Source organism: Portunus trituberculatus, chromosome 13 (assembly GCF_017591435.1).
Source record: "Portunus trituberculatus isolate SZX2019 chromosome 13, ASM1759143v1, whole genome shotgun sequence".
Classification (NCBI taxonomy): domain Eukaryota; kingdom Metazoa; phylum Arthropoda; class Malacostraca; order Decapoda; family Portunidae; genus Portunus; species Portunus trituberculatus.
In genome coordinates this window covers 711,537-731,117 of record NC_059267.1, presented here as the reverse complement: position 1 = coordinate 731,117, position 19,581 = coordinate 711,537, and the positions used below count along the sequence as shown (strand labels likewise).

The 19,581-nt window shown below is 40.6% G+C and overlaps 1 protein-coding gene and 2 long non-coding RNA genes across 9 annotated transcripts in view; 2 read left to right on the top strand and 1 right to left on the bottom strand.

The window, feature by feature from the left end:
- LOC123503071 overlaps nt 1-10,718 on the top strand; it is a 22,614-nt gene extending 11,896 nt beyond the window's left edge. For 2 of the 4 annotated variants that reach the window (XM_045252474.1, XM_045252475.1), the window contains exons 2-10: nt 2,253-3,249; nt 3,997-4,133; nt 4,460-4,588; nt 4,804-4,896; nt 5,383-5,574; nt 5,813-5,995; nt 6,141-6,236; nt 6,535-6,646; nt 6,830-10,718. In XM_045252474.1, coding sequence (XP_045108409.1) covers nt 2,877-3,249; nt 3,997-4,133; nt 4,460-4,588; nt 4,804-4,896; nt 5,383-5,574; nt 5,813-5,995; nt 6,141-6,236; nt 6,535-6,636 — 1,305 coding nt within the window. In that variant the 5' untranslated portion in view covers nt 2,253-2,876 and the 3' untranslated portion in view covers nt 6,637-6,646; nt 6,830-10,718. The remainder of the gene's footprint in view (nt 1-2,252; nt 3,250-3,996; nt 4,134-4,459; nt 4,589-4,803; nt 4,897-5,382; nt 5,575-5,812; nt 5,996-6,140; nt 6,237-6,534; nt 6,647-6,829) is intronic. The other 2 variants (XM_045252472.1, XM_045252473.1) reach the window with 1 other exon arrangement.
- A 641-nt stretch (nt 10,719-11,359) lies between these two features.
- LOC123503063 lies at nt 11,360-14,231 on the top strand. Its single transcript, XR_006674302.1, has 2 exons — nt 11,360-13,711; nt 13,967-14,231. It is a non-coding gene; the product is annotated as an uncharacterized LOC123503063 (long non-coding RNA).
- A 722-nt stretch (nt 14,232-14,953) lies between these two features.
- On the bottom strand, nt 14,954-17,581 carry LOC123503060. 4 transcript variants are annotated; one of them, XR_006674298.1, is made up of 9 exons: nt 17,482-17,581; nt 17,056-17,150; nt 16,840-16,920; nt 16,559-16,689; nt 16,288-16,422; nt 16,049-16,157; nt 15,725-15,942; nt 15,229-15,535; nt 14,954-15,143 (listed from the first exon to the last, which is right to left on the bottom strand). It is a non-coding gene; the product is annotated as an uncharacterized LOC123503060 (long non-coding RNA). The 4 variants fall into 4 exon arrangements; XR_006674299.1 differs by having other exon boundaries at nt 14,955-15,535; nt 16,302-16,422; XR_006674296.1 differs by having other exon boundaries at nt 14,960-15,535.
- Between the last annotated feature and the right edge of the window lie 2,000 nt (nt 17,582-19,581).

The window sequence follows — 19,581 nt, the reverse complement described above, 5'->3', positions numbered from 1 at the left end:
GTGTCCCAGTATTGAAGGGGTTAATACAGTCGCCTGCATCTCTGTGGTGGAGTATATTGTAGGTGTACGCTATTGACGTACTCGTAGGTGTATATTGACAGGTGTGTTGTGCTGCAGCTTCAATTTCACAGATGTGGCTATGTATGCACCTCATTAGTAGTTTTTTTTTTTCCCAGGTGCAATATTTGTGTACCTTCATGTGCCTTGTTTAGGAATGTAATATACGTGTATAGATCATTTCTCTTTCTCAGGACGGTAAATACAATGCAACATACACGCACACACTCACTCACACACACACGCGTACACTTACTCACACACGCGTACACTTACTCACACACACACACACACACACACACACACATACACTCACTCATTCACACACACACCCATACTTTTCCTCCCACACATCATTTCTCCCACCCGCACATATTTTTAAGTCGATAATCCCACATGTGGATGCTTATTCTTTCTCATATTCATTGCACACAGTATGACACGTTTTTTCAGGTGGTGTTCAGGTGTTTAAGACATTCCGCAAGTGTGTGTGTGTGTGTGTGTGTGTGTGTGTGTGTGTGTGTGTGTGTGTGTGTGTGTGTGTGTGTGTGTGTGTGTGTGTGTAAACTTTTCAGTTATGCAGACATGTGTTATCTTATTTACTTTTTTTTTTTTTCATTTATTTATTTTTTTTATTTATTTATTTTATTTATTTTTTTTATTTTTTTTTGCTTCTTTTCATCGTGTTTACTGAAGTATTTGTTCATTATCTGTTATTTATCATCTAATGTTCACTTTCCCGCTATCACTTGTTTACTTGCTCGCCACAAATGTTTGCCCGGTTCTTTTCGTCGCGTCCGGAATGTAAAGTTTTCATGTATTTGCTGTTTGTTTACACGCTGTCTGAATGCCATTACAGTCATGCGGAGGGAATGGTGGTGGTGGTAATAGTAGTAGTAGTAGTAGTAGTAGTAGTAGTAGCGTCATCTAAAAAGTATTGGTTCTTGCTATTACCATTGTTGTATTATATTAAGCTGCTGCTGCTACTACTACTACTACTACTACTACTACTACTACTACTACTACTACTACTACTACTACTACTACTACTACTAATAATAATAATAATAATAATAATAATAATAATAATAATATGTACCACCACCACCACCACCATCAATTCACGTTTCAATCACCCAAATACATATACTCTAAAATGAACCAAAATAACAAGAATAGGCAGCAACAATAACGTACTTACGATAATAAAGAATAAATTTGATAGTGTTTTTACAGAAATTTCGCTGCTTAGTTCAGAATTTTTCTGGAATATTTCAAATTTACACACATTTCATCATTTCCCTTCGTGTGTGTGTGTGTCTGTGGTGTGGAGCGTTGTGGCAGGAGTAAGAGATGGATTTCTCTCACTTTAAATCTCTCTCTCTCTCTCTCTCTCTCTCTCTCTCTCTCTCTCTCTCTCTCTCTCTCTCTCTCTCTCTCTCTCTCTCTCTCTCTCTTTCCATTGATTTATCTCCATGAGAGAGAGAGAGAGAGAGAGAGAGAGAGAGTATATATTTACCCATAATCGACCTTCACATGTCTTATCACACACACACACACACACACACACACTCACTTGTACGTCATAAATTGTCAGACCTCATTCGTGTTTCATTATCATAATCTCATTTGTTTCTCCATCTCCTCATCCTCATCCTCCTCATCCTTGTTTTATTACTATTATTAGTATTCTTGTATTACTGTTATTCTTATGCTTCATTCTGCGTCCTCCTCCTCCTCCTCCTCCTCCTCCTCCTCCTCCTCCTCCTCCTTTCTACAGTGTTCCATTACAAGCTACAGTCTCTCAATATCTACTTGTTTATCTACGAGTATGTGCATATTTTACAACGACTCATTACCTCTTTACAATCGTTACCTATCTAATTACTTCGTCTACTTTACAATAACCCATTACCTCCTTACAATTGTTAGGTACTGATCTAATTACTTTGCTTTCTGTGTAAATTTGTTGTCAGCCACCTTTACAATCACTACACAACCTTCTTACTTGTCCACGTGTCTACATAATATATAATTGTCATTGTTATCGTTCGGTGAGTAAAAATGATGATCGGTGGTTGTTTCAGTGTCTGTTATAGGAATTGCTGATATTCGAGAAGTTATATCCTTCTATCCTACATCTCCTTTATATCCTTATAATTGTCAGTTTTACGACTTAATTATATTGGATACAGCTGCCACACATGACTGGCTAGCACCATTACTTGCGTGTTGGAGTGGCTTGAAGAGAAAAACAAGAAAAGAAAAAGATAGCTGGAATCTTCCGCCGCGCACAACAGCTGATCGGAAGGTGTGGCGTCAGTAATCAGTCAGTGTGCGGTTCGCCAACTCAGCCAAGTGGAAGCAGGAAGCAGCGATTGTATACACACCGCCACAGCTGGAAATAGTATACACTGTGGCTCGTGCAGACATTACTATTGCCTCCGCGTGACTTCCTGACTCCTTTAGCGGAAGTAACTTTCGTTGTCAGTGTTTGCTGGTGCTGGTGGAGGAAATAAGGCAGTAGTGCAGAAGACGTGCGAGTGTGTGTGTGTGCGCGTGCGCGCGCTGAGGCCTGAAGTGACGGCGGCAGGAGGCAGGAGTTACATCACCCCTCAAGAGTGAGCCACTTCCCTTCAGATGGCCCTGATGCCATGAACTGTTTCAACGTGACACCCACGTCCAGTTTTTGCCGCCCACCGTCGGGCCTGCGCCGCAGCCAAGCCTTGATGACGCCCGTGGCCGGACAGCTGGGCGGCATGGCGTGAAGGGGGGCGTCCCGTGGCACCGTGACCACGACCATCAAGTACCACCCCGCCATGAGTCATGGAGAGTCGTGTGCGGGTGTGGTGGCCTCGGGTGTGGGTGGCGTGGTCGGCCACAAGAAGCTGCGGCGCAAGAGGAAGGAGCTGGACGCGCTGGTGGCGGAGGACAAGGTGCGCCGCAAGCCCGCCACGGCCTCGCACCACGACCTGCTGCGCTCAGACTCAGAAGACCCTGAAGGGGACTTCTCGGGCGTAGCGGTGTTGGGTAAGCAGATGATGGGCGGCCGTGGCGGCCTGTGGGCGTGTCTTCCGGGCGCCTGTACACTGCTACTGCTGCTCACCACACTGGTGGGCGTAGCGGCGGCATTCCGCCTCCTCATGCTCACCAGAAGGGACTTGGACGCGCTGCACGCCAGGATCAGCTCAGGTACCCGAGGGTCTCCAGTGGTCCAGTGGGACAGTGTGTGACACGCAGAGGTGGTGTAGGCCCACACTGTAGTGCACCACGTGTTGACTTTGACTTGTATGTATGTACAGTACTTACTTGTACTATGTAGTGTGGCAGATACAGAGGTCTTGGTCATGTAGTGTGGCAGATACCACAGGGGTCTTGTAGTGTGACAGATATCACAGGGGTCTTGTAGTGTGACAAACATTGAAGTCCTGTAGTCCAGCAGGTGTAGAGGTGTGTAGTGTGACAGACAGGTTGTGTTGTGACAGACATTGGATAAAGCGTTGCAGTAATACAGCAGGTGGTGTGGTGGGTGTTGTACTGTTATGGATGTACTACAGGGCTTAGTGTGAGAGGTATCCTTATACAGACAAGGTGTTGTGTAGACAAACTACCAGTAAGTACTGTACTTCTATTTTTACCCTTTATATGTGCAATCATGTCATGTGTAAGGTATAAAAGTTCTGTAATTTTTTCCCTTTTCTTCATTGTTTATTACTGTCCTTTTAGCATTAAACATATAATTACACTTTATGATCTGTCACCTGTGTCCACCTAACTCATCGCTGAGACACTACTTCTGGAAAACAATGAAGCACTTTATGCATGGACAGAGCCTAAGACTGCAGCCAACAAAAAAAATATGAATTAAATGAATTACCTTGTTGGTGTGAAGGATTCCATGGTTAGTTTGATTCTTCTAATCTCTTCCTCTCCCAACAGTTGAGGCGAGCAGCTCGGAGCTCCCTGCCAAGTTCCACCAGTCTCATGTGCGGCTTCAGGAGTTGGAGAAGAACCAGAGTGCGCTGTGGGCTGCTGTCACCCAGCTCACCACCTCCCTGGATGCTGTCACTAAGAGGGTATGAGTGGCCGGCCATTTGCTATTGTCTCTTGTACTGCTGACATGATTCACTACTCACATAATTAAAAAGAAAAGAATATGTGAGGTAGATAGAGAGAAACCTTTGCTCTTACTATCTTGCATCTCTTACTTTGCATTCTCATAAAAGCCAAGCTGTTATTTGCTCTCTCTCTCTCTCTCTCTCTCTCTCTCTCTCTCTCTCTCTCTCTCTCTCTCTCTCTCTCTCTCTCTCTCTCTCTCTCTCTCTCTCTCTCTCTCTGAACTGAACCTCTAACATTCTACCTCACATATGAACACTCCTGGTAAACCCTGAGTGTGTCACAGGTGGACCTCCTGGAAGGCGGAGTGAAGGGCATCGAGAACTCCCTCAACACTTCACCTCAGCTGTCCTCACTGCCCAAGGATGTCGCTGCACTTCAGGGATCCGTGGCAACTTTCGGCTCCTCCCTCACGGTAACACACACACACACACACACACACACACACACACACACACACACACACACACACACACACACACACACACACACATTGTGATGCAGTAGTTGTAGGAGTATTTGATGTACTTGGAAAATTTCTACATATTAATTCATTCACTTTTTAATGCACATTATATGAAAAATTCATTAGAAGATGTTTGTTATTAAATTGAATGTTGTCTGCCTCAGGATGCCCAGTCATCACTGGAGGAGATCAAGAAGGAGCACGACAAGCTGACGTTGGACGTGAGGGAAGCAGCCAACATGATCGAGAGGCTCAAGGTGAGGCTCACACTCATTATGCTAAGGAACACTCTAGTATTTCTTCAAACTACAGTTCCAGATACATTATGAGATCCCAAAATATAAGTTCTTGGACCACTAAAACCAGCCCTGGCCAGGCCTATGGTACTAAGTGTTTTTTTAGGCCTCATTTTTTTTTGCCAGACCATTTTGATATGAACCATAATCTGAAACACCCATTGTATTCTAAAGGCTCCAGGGGAAGCTACAGAGATTTTTAGGGGTGCTTTTATGCTTCTAGTGACAAATTATCAAGATTTTTACACCAGAAACACGAAAAATACTCTTGCAAACCTGGTTAATAGTCTTTGGTCTTGGAAAATAGTAAATGTAAGTGACTGAGCAAAGTGTTTCTTGAGTACAGATTATGATAGAAAATGCACTAGTTCTCTCTGCCTTGTCCATCATAGCCAGTCAGGTCTTGTAGTTGCTTTAGTTCTTCAGTTCTTCATTGTACTGTTGCAGGAGGACATCTCTGTGCTGCAAAACCAGACAGTGATGGAGCATGGTGGTGGCGGAGGGTCACCTGCCACTCTCGGGGAGAGTGTGTTAGCACTGAAGGAGAAGATGGATTCCCTCACCTCCACCATCACTTCCATCAATGCCTCCTTCAGCCAGCAGGCCACCGACACCTCCCTCACCAATCACAGACTCCAGGTGGGTGACATTTCCAATCATGCACACTCTTCTTTGCATCTTTTTCCTCTTCATAGCTTTGGAAAATTCATGAGCAGCCAACCAGTGTATCTTTTTCAATTCTATATTTTTCTTATGGATCTTTCTTCTCTGCACTTCATAACATTTGGAGATTTGTCAAACGCCAAGCAGTTACTGTGGACTTGTTCCTTCTAAAACATTCATATTGAGTCTGATTCACCAATCTCCCTTTCTTCAGAGTCTTGAGGAGGCCAGCACCAATGTGAGTTCCAACCTGAGCCAACGAGTGTCATCTCTAGAGGCATGGCACAGCTTGGTAACCCCAGACTTGCCGTCACACATCACCAATCTCAGCACTACAGTCGCATCGCTCCAGGACGCATCCCTCCTTCAGTCACACGCTGTGCATAATCTTACCCAGGTCAGTACTTCCCTGTCTCTCACTTGTTGGGTGAGGAAATAAAGCAGAGATAGAGCAGTAATAGATTAACTGAGTACACATCCCCATAGTTCCATACACTCTTTCCCTCATTGTTGAGGTGACTCATTGTGTTGTTGGGTTGCAGAGTATGGATGTTGTTAAAGGTGTGGAGAAGCGGTTAGAGGGGAGCCAGGTGCAGCTTGCCAGCAGTGTGAGTGAACTCAAGCAGCAGTTACAGAAGGTGAGGTTTGTTTCTTTCATCTTAAAGGGAGTTATTAGCCAAAGGCAGTGAAATGTTCATCAAAGAATGAATGCTCCTTGAGGTGCCAGTCCCTGAAGAGAAGCCAAAAGGTTTAATCAAAATTAGTGAAGTGTATCAGGTCACAAATGTTAAATGAAATTTGGATATTTGAACAATTGCTCACATTACAAAAATTGTTAAGCTTTTAATAATTCAAGTATGTCATGGGGGAACACAGTAGTGTGATAATGGTGCCAGGTTGTGTTGTGGCAGATGGTGATGACACTGTGCCTTCCAGGTGGAGAAAACTGTGACCACCATAAAGGCAGCAGCAGCAGCAGCCACCACCCCAGCCCCTGCTGCACTCCCCACCAAACACACAGCCACATCCAGAGACTGACAGGAGCCCAGTGAGTCATGGAGTGTTACTGGACATTTGAGTTGCATTTTTGTTGTATCACATTTCATTAGTGTAGATGAAGTGCAGGTTGATTATATATTATAGTGTGTTTATGTGAACTCACTCGTGCATGGTAACCTATGTGTGCTTCATTGTTTATATTTAGAAGCCATTTTCACCTGTGTTGTTGCAGCTCACCTTCGTCGAATACGGAGGTAAGAGAAGAGCAGGAGGTCACAGCCGACTGACCATCTCATGTGCCAAGAAGAGCCTGTACTAGTCCTCTACCCTCAGCAGACCCCACGCTGTGTGTCCCTCTGCTTCCGGGAGTGTGTGCGTCAGTGCGTCCATGTGTCGGCCTCATGAGTTAGTGGCAGGAAGCAACAAGGCAAGTCTCTGCAAGTTGAAAGGAAGCACACAGGAGGAGAACTAAGTCAGATATTCGTTTCAGTCTTTCTCATGTTGAAGGTGGAATTATAGAGTGATTTAAGTCATTTCTTGGCAGCATATTGAAGCATAATTCTGTATATTGAAGGTTTAAACATTTTATATATTATATTGATTTTTTTGCTTGTTCATGTTACTATCTTTAGAGCTTTTAAGATGTTTACGAGCCTTTTTAAGTCGTAGTGTTTGTGTGAGTGAGAAGAATGGATAGAATGAGTGAGTGAGAAATAATATTAAAACATAAAAATTACACAAAATGACCACAAACCTTTTAGATATTTAGGCAGCTGGTGTGTCAGGAGATAGTTTTCACAACAATATATCTTTTCTATTTGTGAGATCAGCTGATAACATTGAATTTGTACCAAGAAAGTCTCCCTTGAAAACACCAAATTTGTGATCCATTCTCCATTTGTCAGGTGGTCTTGGGAGGCAACTTGTTCGTATCTGAGTGAGCCTGTGGTATAACACTTGTGTGGCTGCTGTATGTCGGGAATTTAGCTCCGATTATTCAACTACATAGGAAGACATTTATTCAGCATCATTATTTAGAGTTGTAGTAAACATGCCAAGGTTTGATAGATGTGTAAGAGATTTAGGAACTGTGTGAGGGTGAACTTGGTGAGGTGGGAATGGAATTGTTAGTAAACACAAACTTTTAGATATTAATGTACCTTTTTACATTGGTGCTTTAAGTATTCAAAAGTAGCCGCAAGACATTCCAAGCCTTCAGTTTTGTTTGTAGGAGGAGCGTTTTGAAAAGGAAACGTCAAGATTTGCTTTGCTAACAAAAAGAGAACAGGTCTTTTAAGTGTGAGGTATTTCAGTATTGCAAAATTTTCTTGAAACATTCCAAGCATTTAGTTTCATCTGTAGGAAGAACTTTGAGGAGGAAACGGTAGGATTTACGTTGTGAAGGAAGAGGGAGAATAAGAGAGCTGGTCTGCTAGTTATAGAGGTGCTTCAAAATTATTTCACAACATTCCAAGCTTTTAGTTCTGTTTGCATGAGAAGTATTTTGAGAAGAAAGGACTCGGCTTTGCTAATATGTGTGTTTGGAGAGAGAGAGAGAGAGAGAGAGAATAGGAGAGCAGGTCTGTCCTATCTTCCTCCTCTGTGGCTTGGTGTTGTTTTGAGAACTGCTGTTAGTGGGAGTTAGCGGGAGCATAGCATTAGTTTTGTCCGATGCTCAGTTAGAGATTCAAAACCCAAGGAGATTCTAGGTTCCACTGGGCTGAAATATTCCTCTCCTGTAGTGTTTAGTATTAAGAATATCATCATTGTTTTCCCATTACGTTGTTGCTCAGTAGTGTCAAGGCTTGTAGTCAGGAATACAACAGATAAAGAGGAATATTATAGTTATTAACTGTATAGTGAAAGTATTTTTAGTAATTTGAGGCTACACCATTCATTATTTTGAAGGTCATTAGTGTGGAGGACTCATGAGGCATTTTTCATAGTGGCATAAGATCATTTGATTGTGATTATTAGACTGGAAAAGGGACAATCTTGTTGTTGTGGATCATTTGTTTTGGAGGGAAGTTTGATGGAAATGAAAGGGATAGAAGTTTAAGAAATGTAATGAAATGTTCTTGTGCCACTAAAGGAGACTCCAGTCTAGTCATAAAACATCACATTTAGCAAGATTCATTTCACAGCGAAGTATTTGGTAGCCTTGGTGCACCTTGTCGTCAGCCCAGCACATCCTTATCTCCTCACATCCCTCCCCATCCCTCTCTGGAAACACAGTTCATAGATTGTTTAACTTTGTATAGATAAGATGAGAGTGTGGGGCTGGGAGGAACACTGGGTGAAGCAGGAGTTTGTTCTGTAATGTTTTGGCTGTTGTCTCCTTCAGTTTTTTTTAATTTTGCAGGAATTAACAGCCTAACTAGAGAACATGGTCATTATTATCAACCAAACTATTTCCTAAAGATTCTTGATAGTTGAAAATATGTACCTCTTGTGTAGAACCTCATAGGAGTGATTATTCTTTACAGATTATGAATGACAGTGTTGGTTGATGTGTGATCCTAAAGCACTCCTGGTTCATCCTTTGTTGCTTCTCACCCTCACCCTCCCCACACTTCACTTGAACAACTCCAGACTCGGCTCATGTAAAGCTGATTCATCACTTCCCAAGCTCTCTTTACTCACACTTACGAATAATGGGATAGCATGAAGGTCAGACACCCTTGCTACACTAGGGGCTGTGGTAGGTTAGGTTATCCTTCACTTGTGTGTACCTTACCTTACCTTGTATTATTTTACTGTACCTCACTTTCTCTTATTTTTTTCTTATTACTTAACATACTCTTACCTCACCTCACTTTATTTTATTTTCCCCAACCTCACTCAATTTAATGCAAAGTTTACAATAACTTAATCTAATCTGACCAAACCTTACCTTACTATACCCTCCCCTGTCTAGCCCAGCCCAACTCAACCCCAAGTATAGCCATCTGTGTAATGAATATGCAATAATCCTGAAGGCAATGCATTGTCAAGAGTAACCTAGTGAATAGCATAGTTGTCTCATAATGGATCAAAGGGAGGAATCCTCATCTTGCTAGCTTTTATGGCCTGATGGGAGCCAGTGTGTGTTTGTCTGTCATGGATTGTGAAGCAAAACTGATGGAACGTTCCTGATCTTGCCATAACATGTGCCATAAGGAGACTAGTAGCCTCTTGTGATCAAACAACACATTCCCCAAAGAACTGCATTGAGTGGAAAACAATTGCACCTATTCTGTGAATGAGAGGAGGGAAGATTTATTTGATAATTTGCCCTTTCAATATTTTTGCTTGAATGGGATGGATTTAAGACCTCCACCCCCTTTTTTTTTTTTCTTATGTAAGAAGGGAAAACTAAGGACAACAAAAAAAAGTCTCACTTTGTTGCCAGTTCCTTTGAAGGTCTGATAGTTATCCAAAAGAAAGGGATAAATGTCTTGATACTCCTCTTAAATGAAGTCAAATTATAGGAAGTTGGAAATGCTTTATAGCAACTTAGTCAGAAACTTATAAGGGGGGGAATATTCTTTACAGATTGTGAAAGTTGTGAAAAGATTGAGTTGGTAATCAGACCTTTCACTATTTTTGCACAAACAATAACATTGGACCTTGTTGAGTAGAATATTAAAGTAAATTATTCAGAAACTCAAAAGGGTGAATATTCCTTACAAATACTTGACAATGTAACTCTTTTAAGCTTTTCACTAAGATGACAGTAGTGAAGCAGACCGACACATTCAGTCCTGTGTGGAGCCTTTCAAAATTCTGATGCTGCTGGTGATGACAATGTGGTGGCGGTGGTGGTGGTGATTTTCCAGTATAGTTTTGTGTGCGTTGGTCATAACTATATTTGCTCAATAAAGTTTGTTTTGCCATTTATATTAATACTGCAGAGTTTAATGACTATTACAATGATAAAGGATTTGATAGTAAGTTTTTGAAGAGTTTACCACAATCTGTAATGTATAGATTATTATTATTGATGTACATGTTCATAATAATTTTATATATACATTAATATAATTCACTATCTTTTATTACAAATGGAGCCAAAGTGTGATGAAGTGACACTCTTTACAAACACACACTTCTGATTCACTTATTGTTCTACTCACAGTGAGTATTGAGAAAAATAGACACAATATGAACGAGAACAAAAGAAAATGCTATTGAAGTTATAACTGACATTGATTAGAATCTGTTATCCTTTATCAGACAATTGAATAGCAACACAATGATATTTAGCAGGGATGCATATTTTTGTAGCATTATCAAACAAACACTTCACTTTGTTATGGTAGATCATCTTGAGTGTTACAAAAGAGAAGGTGAGGAACCATGGTGTTCACTGGTGTTTGTTTGACACGAGTGTGATGTCACCACTTTTGCTCCCTGTTAGATATTGTAGTTTAATGTAAAGTGTCAACTGTAGTCTTGTAACTTTGAGAAAACTTTGCCACTATGTCCAGGCGGTGTGTGTGTGTGTGTGTGTGTGTGTGTGTGTGTGTGTGTGTGTGTGTGTGTGTGTGTGTGTGTGTGTGTGTCATTTTGTCAATTCTTATCCACTTGAATAGTCACCAAATTGAGTTGAGCTTTTTTGTGTTTGTCTTTGTAATATTTTATTTTATTTATTTATTTTTTTTATTCCTTAATTTTACTTTTTTATATATATATATATATATATATATATATATATATATATATATATATATATATATATATATATATATATATATATATTAATTTTTTATTTATTTTTTATTTTTTATTTTTTTTTTATTTATTTATTTTATTTTTTTTTGTGCATTCAGTTCCTCCAGTGTTCTTTGAGATCTTCCTTAATTTTTCAATCTTACCATCATTGTCTCTTAACTTCTTGCCTGTTATGGTTTCTCCTTCATTGATTCTTGCTGCACTGATTAATTAATGTCTGGTTTTCTAACATTTCTGGGTTTCATTTTCCACTCATTATTTTATTTTTTTTTTGTTTTTATCTCTGATCATTTGGTTGTGAGTGAGTGCATGCGTGCACACCCGATGTCACACAGTGAGTGGAAGTGTTCCTCCGCAAGTGATGAGTGGTGGTGAGTTGGGTCAGAGTAGGATGGCAGGACAGAAGGTCTGTTTTGCAGGTCAAGTTGGCCTTGTTGTCCCAAGTGGGTGTGAAAGAATCTTTACTAATACACATTAAGGTGCATTTCATGATGGCTTAAGGGTACTGAACCATCTCTATCTGATACTGTGTTCCCTCCAAAGACTCCCTCCAGGGGGTGACCACAACAGGTAAGTGTACTGTTGTCTGCTGTCTGTCCCTTGCTTTGTATACTCTTCCTCCCAGCCTCCCTCATCCCTCTGCTCCACAGCCTCTCTCCCTCTCCACTCTTGCTCTAGTGGCCCACTTCTTTATGCCTCTGTCACTCCCTCACTGTGTGGATGTTTCCTGTGAATTTGATGAACTATATGAATAAGCAAATATTGTTACCTCTCTGTCCATATTTTATCAAACACAAAGCATCTTTCTCATAATGATTGAGTATTATTTCTTTGGCCATCATGAGGTGCACTGTAATTGTGGGTTTGTCCCTTCCTGGAGTGTGGTGCACTCTGTCAGTCACAATACATTACACTAACCATTCTAAGTCAATATTTTTTGCTCTTTTTAGTAGGAATGTAGTCAATTTCTAAGTCATTTTTTCTCATTTACAGAAATTTTTTGTTTTATTGCTTGGGCACTTTGCATTATCAAAGATGAGTTTTTGAAAGCAGTGATGTGAGGGTGAGCAAGGCTATATGGAGCCTTTTAAAATGATGGTGTGCAGTGAGTGTTGCACTCACATCAAAGTGTTGATAGTGAAAGTTGAGAATGAACGTGATTGGGTTGTTGAAAGGAACAGTGGACACGAAGAAATGTATTGCTTGTTCATACATTTGCATCAGTGGCGGCAGCTTTCTTTGATCCTGTGTGTATGTTCCATATATATTCCTGAGCCACTGTTCTTGAGTCACACTGTGAGACTTTTTGATGATACATTGTCTGCTTGATTGAGAAGAACCATCCAGATCGTCTTTGCAAGTTTTGTCTTAGCTTTGATGTTCAATATTTCAATGCTTACAGAAGTAGACATTTGTAAGTATTTTATTGTATGTGTAGTGTATAGAATCAATTGCAGATAATGCTTCTTTTTTAATGTAGTTTTAGTGTTTTCACTTGCTAGAAAAAAAATGAGTTAGTACTATTTCTTCCCTCACACATTCATGGAAGAGGCATGTAGAGAGAGTTACTTCAGTGGCAATAAAGTCTATATATTGTTATTGCCATTACATTTTCAGTTATACTCTTTTTCCTTTCATTGTGTCCTAGTATGTGGTTCTGTTGAGGTAGGCATTCACTTTTCAGTAGCTTGCAGGACATCCATCTCATGTGGACGATTGAGGAAGTGCAATCATGTCAAACAATCTGGTGACTTGCCAGGGAAGGTTTCTCCATTCTGGTTACTGGTTCATACTGTTGTTGGAGGCATGTATGGTATTCATGCATATTTTTCTACATTCACATGTATGTCATGAGATCACCCTCTGTGATGTTTGAAAGAACTTTATGAATAATGATAAGTTGTGCATTAAAATTCTAATGAGAAAACTAGTGTCACATTGTGCAAAATCCTCTACATGGACATTTTTTGTTCATGATAATGTGGTAAGGAGTCTGATAAGCTGGGAGTGGTTTTTTGGATGTGTACAACATTGAGTCTGAAGAATCAAGAAATTACTTTTGGTGATGGATATGATGGTGGTGTGGTGTTTGTGATGATGAGAGTGATGGAGTACATAGAAAATTGTGTCTAGGCTTGATTTTAGATGAAGCAGACCACCATGGGAGGGGATTGTGTGGCCAGGCAGGATAGGTCGGTGGTGGCTGGTCTCTTCCAGAAGTGAGGGTTGGTGTCCTCTACCATACCACATGCCTCTTTGTGTTCTTTCTCTGCCTTCTATCAAGCCATTTTCAAACTTCAGTCTTTTCCAAGTGTTACAGGAAGCACAGATGCAGTGTTGAGTTGCATCCAAGATGTGGCAATTTCTGTGGCTGTCTGGCACCAGTTCACCCAAGCCATGGGTAAGTTCAGGTGTGGGGATGTCAGGCTAGTCTTGTGTTGTATCTTTTGGATGCATGGCTGTCTGTGTCTTAAGAAGTACCAAAAAAGATAGTGAGTTTCTCTTGAATATCTTGAGAGAGATGGACATGAGTGTGAACAAGTACAATAATGATTTATAAAAATGATAGAATTCTATTGATATTTTTGTCCATATGGTTACCTATTTTTGTCCATATAGTTATCTATATTAAGTCTTTGTCCTTGTACAATTCTAGAGTGGAATGAACTTGCTGAGACAAGACTACAAGGATTCTGAAGTGGACGAAGATTGGCTGAGACAAGACTACAGTAACATTTCCATCCATTGCATCACTTTTCTCATTAGTTTGTTGCTTAGCATAGCATCTCCAAGTCCCTAAATCATTATATAATTTTTCTTACTTAAAGCCTCCATTCATTATTAGTTATAAAAATATTTTAGTATCTTATGAAGACTAATAGTGTACTGTTGAGAATATACATAGTGTACTGTTGAGAATATATGTTCTGTGGAGTCCACTTTCCATGACAGGAGGAACTTCTGCACATTAGCATGCTGGGCTTCCTCAATAGAGGAATTGATAGTGGAGGTGTGCTTCTCAATAGAGGAATTGGGAATTGATCATGGAGGTGTGGTGGTGGTGGTGGTGGGGGAGGAGGGTTTTGGGGGTCACTAGGGTGTCTTGTGTTTGGTAACTACTTTTTTGGCTGGGGGGGAGGGGGCTGTTTGGCAAGGTTTTTTTTTTCCTAGTGACACCTTGGTTGGATTTAAGGTTTTGTTTCCTTGGGGTGTCTTTTAAGGTTTTGTTTCCTTGGGGTGTCTTTTTGGCTGGGGGGGGAGGGGGCTGTTTGGCAATGGTTTTTTTTTTTTTTCCCAGTGACACCTTGGTTGGATTTCTTGGATTTAAGGTTTTGTTTCCTTTGGTTGGATTTCTTGGATTCAAGGTTTTGTTGGGGTCTTTTTGGCTGGGGGGGGGAGGGGGCTGTTTGGCAAGGGTTTTTTTTTTTCCAGTGACACCTTGGTTGGATTTCAGGTTTATTTGTTTCTCCTTTTGGTTGGTCAGGTCTTTTACAATTGAGTGCCTACTTTGTTTTTGTTTAGGTTTATTTTTTTTAGTCAATAAAATACAATGGAAATAAAATACAATGGAAATTTTTTTTTTTATATAATGGCTTACAATACCTCATTATTATAATAAGGCTTTACTATACCAATTTTTTTCATTTATATATAATGGCTTACAATACCTCATTATTATAATAAGGCTTTTACTATACCTCAAGACAATACCTCTATAATATATAAAGGCTTTTACTATACCTCTAATATATCAAGGCTTTATTTTCTACTATACCAAATGTATAATGGCTTAATACCCGATAGCGTCCTGTTTATATAATGGCTTACAATACCTCGAAGAGCGTCCGTTGACAGACAATCCCAAATTCCCGTTGAAAATTTTATAAAAAATAAAATTTATATAATGGCTTACAATACCTCGAAGAGCGTCCGGTGACAGACAATCCCGAATTCCCGTTGAAAATTTTATAAAAAAAAAAATAAAAATAAAATTTCAAAGTGGAGAGTCTCTCGAACTCTTAAGAACACATACTCATTAACCAGCAACACTACTGATCCACGAGTCAAGATCCGGTAGGCGGCTCACCCACGCCTGAGAATGGGGAGGCGCCGCTCTACGAATATACAATAACTTGTGTTCTCGGTCGCTCAGGCGCAGGTGACTCGAGGAAGTCTTCAACAGGCGGCAGCAGCAGATAAGGGGAAACGAGGAACAACGGATGATCTGCAAGAAAAATGAATAAAAAATGCGATGGAATGAAGTATGATATAACTGGCTAAGTCCCAAGATTGTTTTGTTAAAGATTCATATAAACACTTACAGAACTTCACACTACCAGTCAAAAACTACAGCAGGAAATCTTGGCACTGGTCACTACTGCGAGGCTAGTATTACAAAGCTTGGAACGCCTACCCGTATTACTTCGGAGCAGCGCGCATGTGACATCACCGGCACCGACACGTCACACAGCCTCACTCTTGGTTGCTACGACACAGTCAACCAACTTATCCGAGAACATCCACCCATCATCCTTCTTGTTTCTGCTTGGCGCTGGCACACAGAGGCAGCCACGTACTGTTTGTTGCGTCACGCTTGAGACATTCATCTCCGTCAAACATCCAGCCAACTAGCTTGTAATGGAAACAATCAATTAGCTAAATTTATAAGGGAACTACAAATTTAAGTCTGCTTTATTAATCACGCTTAAAACAAGTGGATGCGCTGGCAGACACGCACTACGGAGTTTGCGGCTTTCAAAATTTAGCTTGTTAACGCAGTCTCACCGCCACGCCGCCTCACTTGAGAGTCCAGTAGCCCTTCACCGTCGGTCGACCGTTCATGCAATCTGCTCGTAATGAAATTATCAAGCTAAAGTTATGTAACTTACTCATTCCGAAAATAGCACACATTCATTCATATCAGCAAGTATAAAAGATAGTAAAAACTGAAAATAATAATCAAGATCTCGTCCGTACAGCTACTACAGTACCAAGGCGACCAGTGCTTGAAGGGACGCTTGCATGTAGACACCATGGCCATGAAGAGTCATAGGTCCGCTAGTCATGCAACCAATTTGCACATGATAGACCACAGTCTCCGTTAAACTTCATCTGTAATAAGATAACGCGTACTTTAATTTAAACCCAATTACACCACTAACACGAATAATAGTTTGTTCCTTTTCTGATACTGCAAATAGATTAACTTAATCTGACCCGTACCTATACAATACAATAGCTACTATACCTGCTTGGCGATGACGGATTTCAGGAGACTAAAAGTAGTAGAGACGAGCTATCTTCAAGTATTTACCGCTGCCTTGCACGCGTCAAACAAGCAGTTAGCCTGTCAGTCAGTTATTCATCCGACTCATCGATCTGCTCGTAATGAAAAGATCATTCACACACTAAAGACAACACAGAAGATGATGCATGGTAGCACCTATATTCACTCATGTAACGACCCTTGACCCTTACTAGGCTACTATACTAAATTAACTCTGGCTAGCCAAAGAAGCGCGAGCCAACCAGGATTTGCAGAGACGCTTGTAATTATGTATCACCGTCACCACACACGAGGCACGCTGCACACAGCCCCGTAACAGCAATCTACAAGTAATGATACTCGCTTAACTACACAAAACACGACCGACTAAACTCTTCAATGAAAACGTTTGTACGCATAACACCTTTAAGATTACAAATAGTTTATTATCACATCCACATAACATTCCTTGACAATACCTAGTAGGTACAGCTGCTTGGCGCTGGCGGAGACAGACTTGAGACGTCGCGCGCCACTTCATGTAACGAGCAATCCCGTCGTTCAGCCAGCCAGCCTTCACGTTAATGAAAATTGGTACGATATTAAATTACTACATATCACAGTACTAAACCAATTGATATACATTACCAGTAACCGTTCATGTTTAGAGGTTTAACCCTACGAAACGGCACATGCAGTTGAAGTACTATATACGTAATCTGCCCAAACTCGTACTCCTACACTAAGCACACACTTAATCGTAATAACAGTATTTCCATCCTTATCACTGACCCACGGTCCAGATATATGCATATAAGGACCGTGTCACTGACCTTCTTTAGGCTAAGGACTCAAGACTCGCCACCTTCGTACTTTACTCCACAAAGCACAACACTTCCACTTACCTGCCTGAGGAGCAACTCCACCGCCTTCCTTGCTATCCTGCTAACTGTGCCGCGCAGAGCTGCCGGCTTCCTCTCCTCACCTCTCTTTTTCTAACCCCTCCCCCCCACCTCAACCAATTCCTTCTCGACCGCGACTCGAATCCTCAAATCAACCTCAACCCAGACAGGCCCTAACACCACCTGTCCACCTCGTACTTAAGTCAACCAACCTTGTTCAAAATATACTCCTTTCATGCAACCTTAAAGCCATCAATTAAAGGTATACGTATACATACTATACAGGCAAAGCAAGACCACGAAAAAAGGCCGAGGGTGAGGCCTCGGAAATGTTGCTTCGATACCCTACAAGCTTCACGCTCCACCCAGTCTTAGTCAAGGTAAGATAACCTCTTGAAATCCACATTATTTTTATGCGAGTCTGAAAGTACTGAAAATAAAACGCGAAATATTAACACAAGGAGGCGACCACCTCTTCTGTTTCAATCGTTCCCTCTTGTAATGATACGCTCTTGACAATAACGTCCTTGACATGTAAGTTCGGTAACCATTTTCATCGTTTGAAGCTAAACGAGATCACTTTTTTTTTTTTTTCCAAATTTGGATGGTCAAGCTATAATTTATTTGAAAAGATCTGAAGTGTCATGGAATAACAGTTTTGAATACTGTGGGATTACTGACTGAATTTGAAACAGGGTAGTGCAGAGTTCTGTATTTCCGTTTCGTGCATTTATTTAAACTTTTCTTAATAACCAGCTCGTGATACGTCATTTACAATACTTATTTACACACTCAAACTTGGTAGCAGGAAGACCAAGACCAACTAACTCACACACCTAAGTTAGCACTCACTCAAGCAGATTCTCACAACTCCCAGAATGACTCGTGGGTCACAAGACAACTCAGCAACCCTTGTGTGATGGCCATGGCACAGTCTGACTCTTACTGGAAACTGACACTAAACCTAATCCTCCATCACCAATCATATGACAGACAGTCAGGGGAAGCAAATTATAAATAGGAACAAGCTGAAACTGAACTCTAGAATACATGAGGATCAGACATTTTTTGTTATATTTTGTGATGGGTGAGATTAGGTTATACTGACTCCAAACCAATTGTTTCACCACCAAACTCGCGTGGTCCAGTGGAAATAATTAATAAATAGGAACTAGTTGCAAATAATTACCCTGGATCACATGAAGATCAAACAGTCCAGGAATGAATTATCTGCTCCAAAATCTCATAGGAACTCAAAACCCATTATACATATAGAAAGACTGAATTATGAGAAACATTTCAACATTTTTCTTCACAATGAACTAATAAATAAATTGGTAGATTGCTTCATTGATACTTAGAACAACAACAAAACACCTGCAACACATTTAGCTGTTAATCACTAACCATCAAAACTAGAAGGATCATATTTTGTTTAATTTTCTGTGATTCAAATTGGCCAAGAAGTCGCTTTATTAATTTATTTTATGCATTACATTTTACATAACATGATAGAATTTTACAAGTATAGAGCGATAACTATCACAATGGCCGGCAACAGACCAAATGGCGGTATTAATCTTTAACTGAGAGAGGGGAAAATAATGAGTGGTGAGAGCTGAGGAAACATAAGGGCAAATTCAACTCAGTACATACCTCCCTGTTGACAATCTGAATTTGAATCTCTTTTGACTTGACACATGACAAGAGGCTCAAGTTTCCCAAAGTTCCCAATGGAGAGAAACAACACAAAACCAATGAATGCATGGCAGAAATTTCAAATCAGCTGGGAATTGGTAAAACATGCTTTCTGGCAGCTCACTTTAATAAGCACTGTTGTTTATGCCTGTTACTTTGCACGGCAGCATCGAGGCAGCTCGGTGAAGTCTTCTAAACGGGTGAAAGGAGTTTTGGAAATCCCTGTCAGCCACCACATGCCAAGCTATGATTATTATAATTTCCTGTGATACAAATTAGCTAACAAGTAGGAGTGTTCTGAGTCTTCAAACTCCTCAACAGTACGCTAAGAGTATCTCCTCTACGTGTCTTCTCCAACTATACAATTGTACAAATTAAGTAAAAAAATTCTAAATTTCATGATCC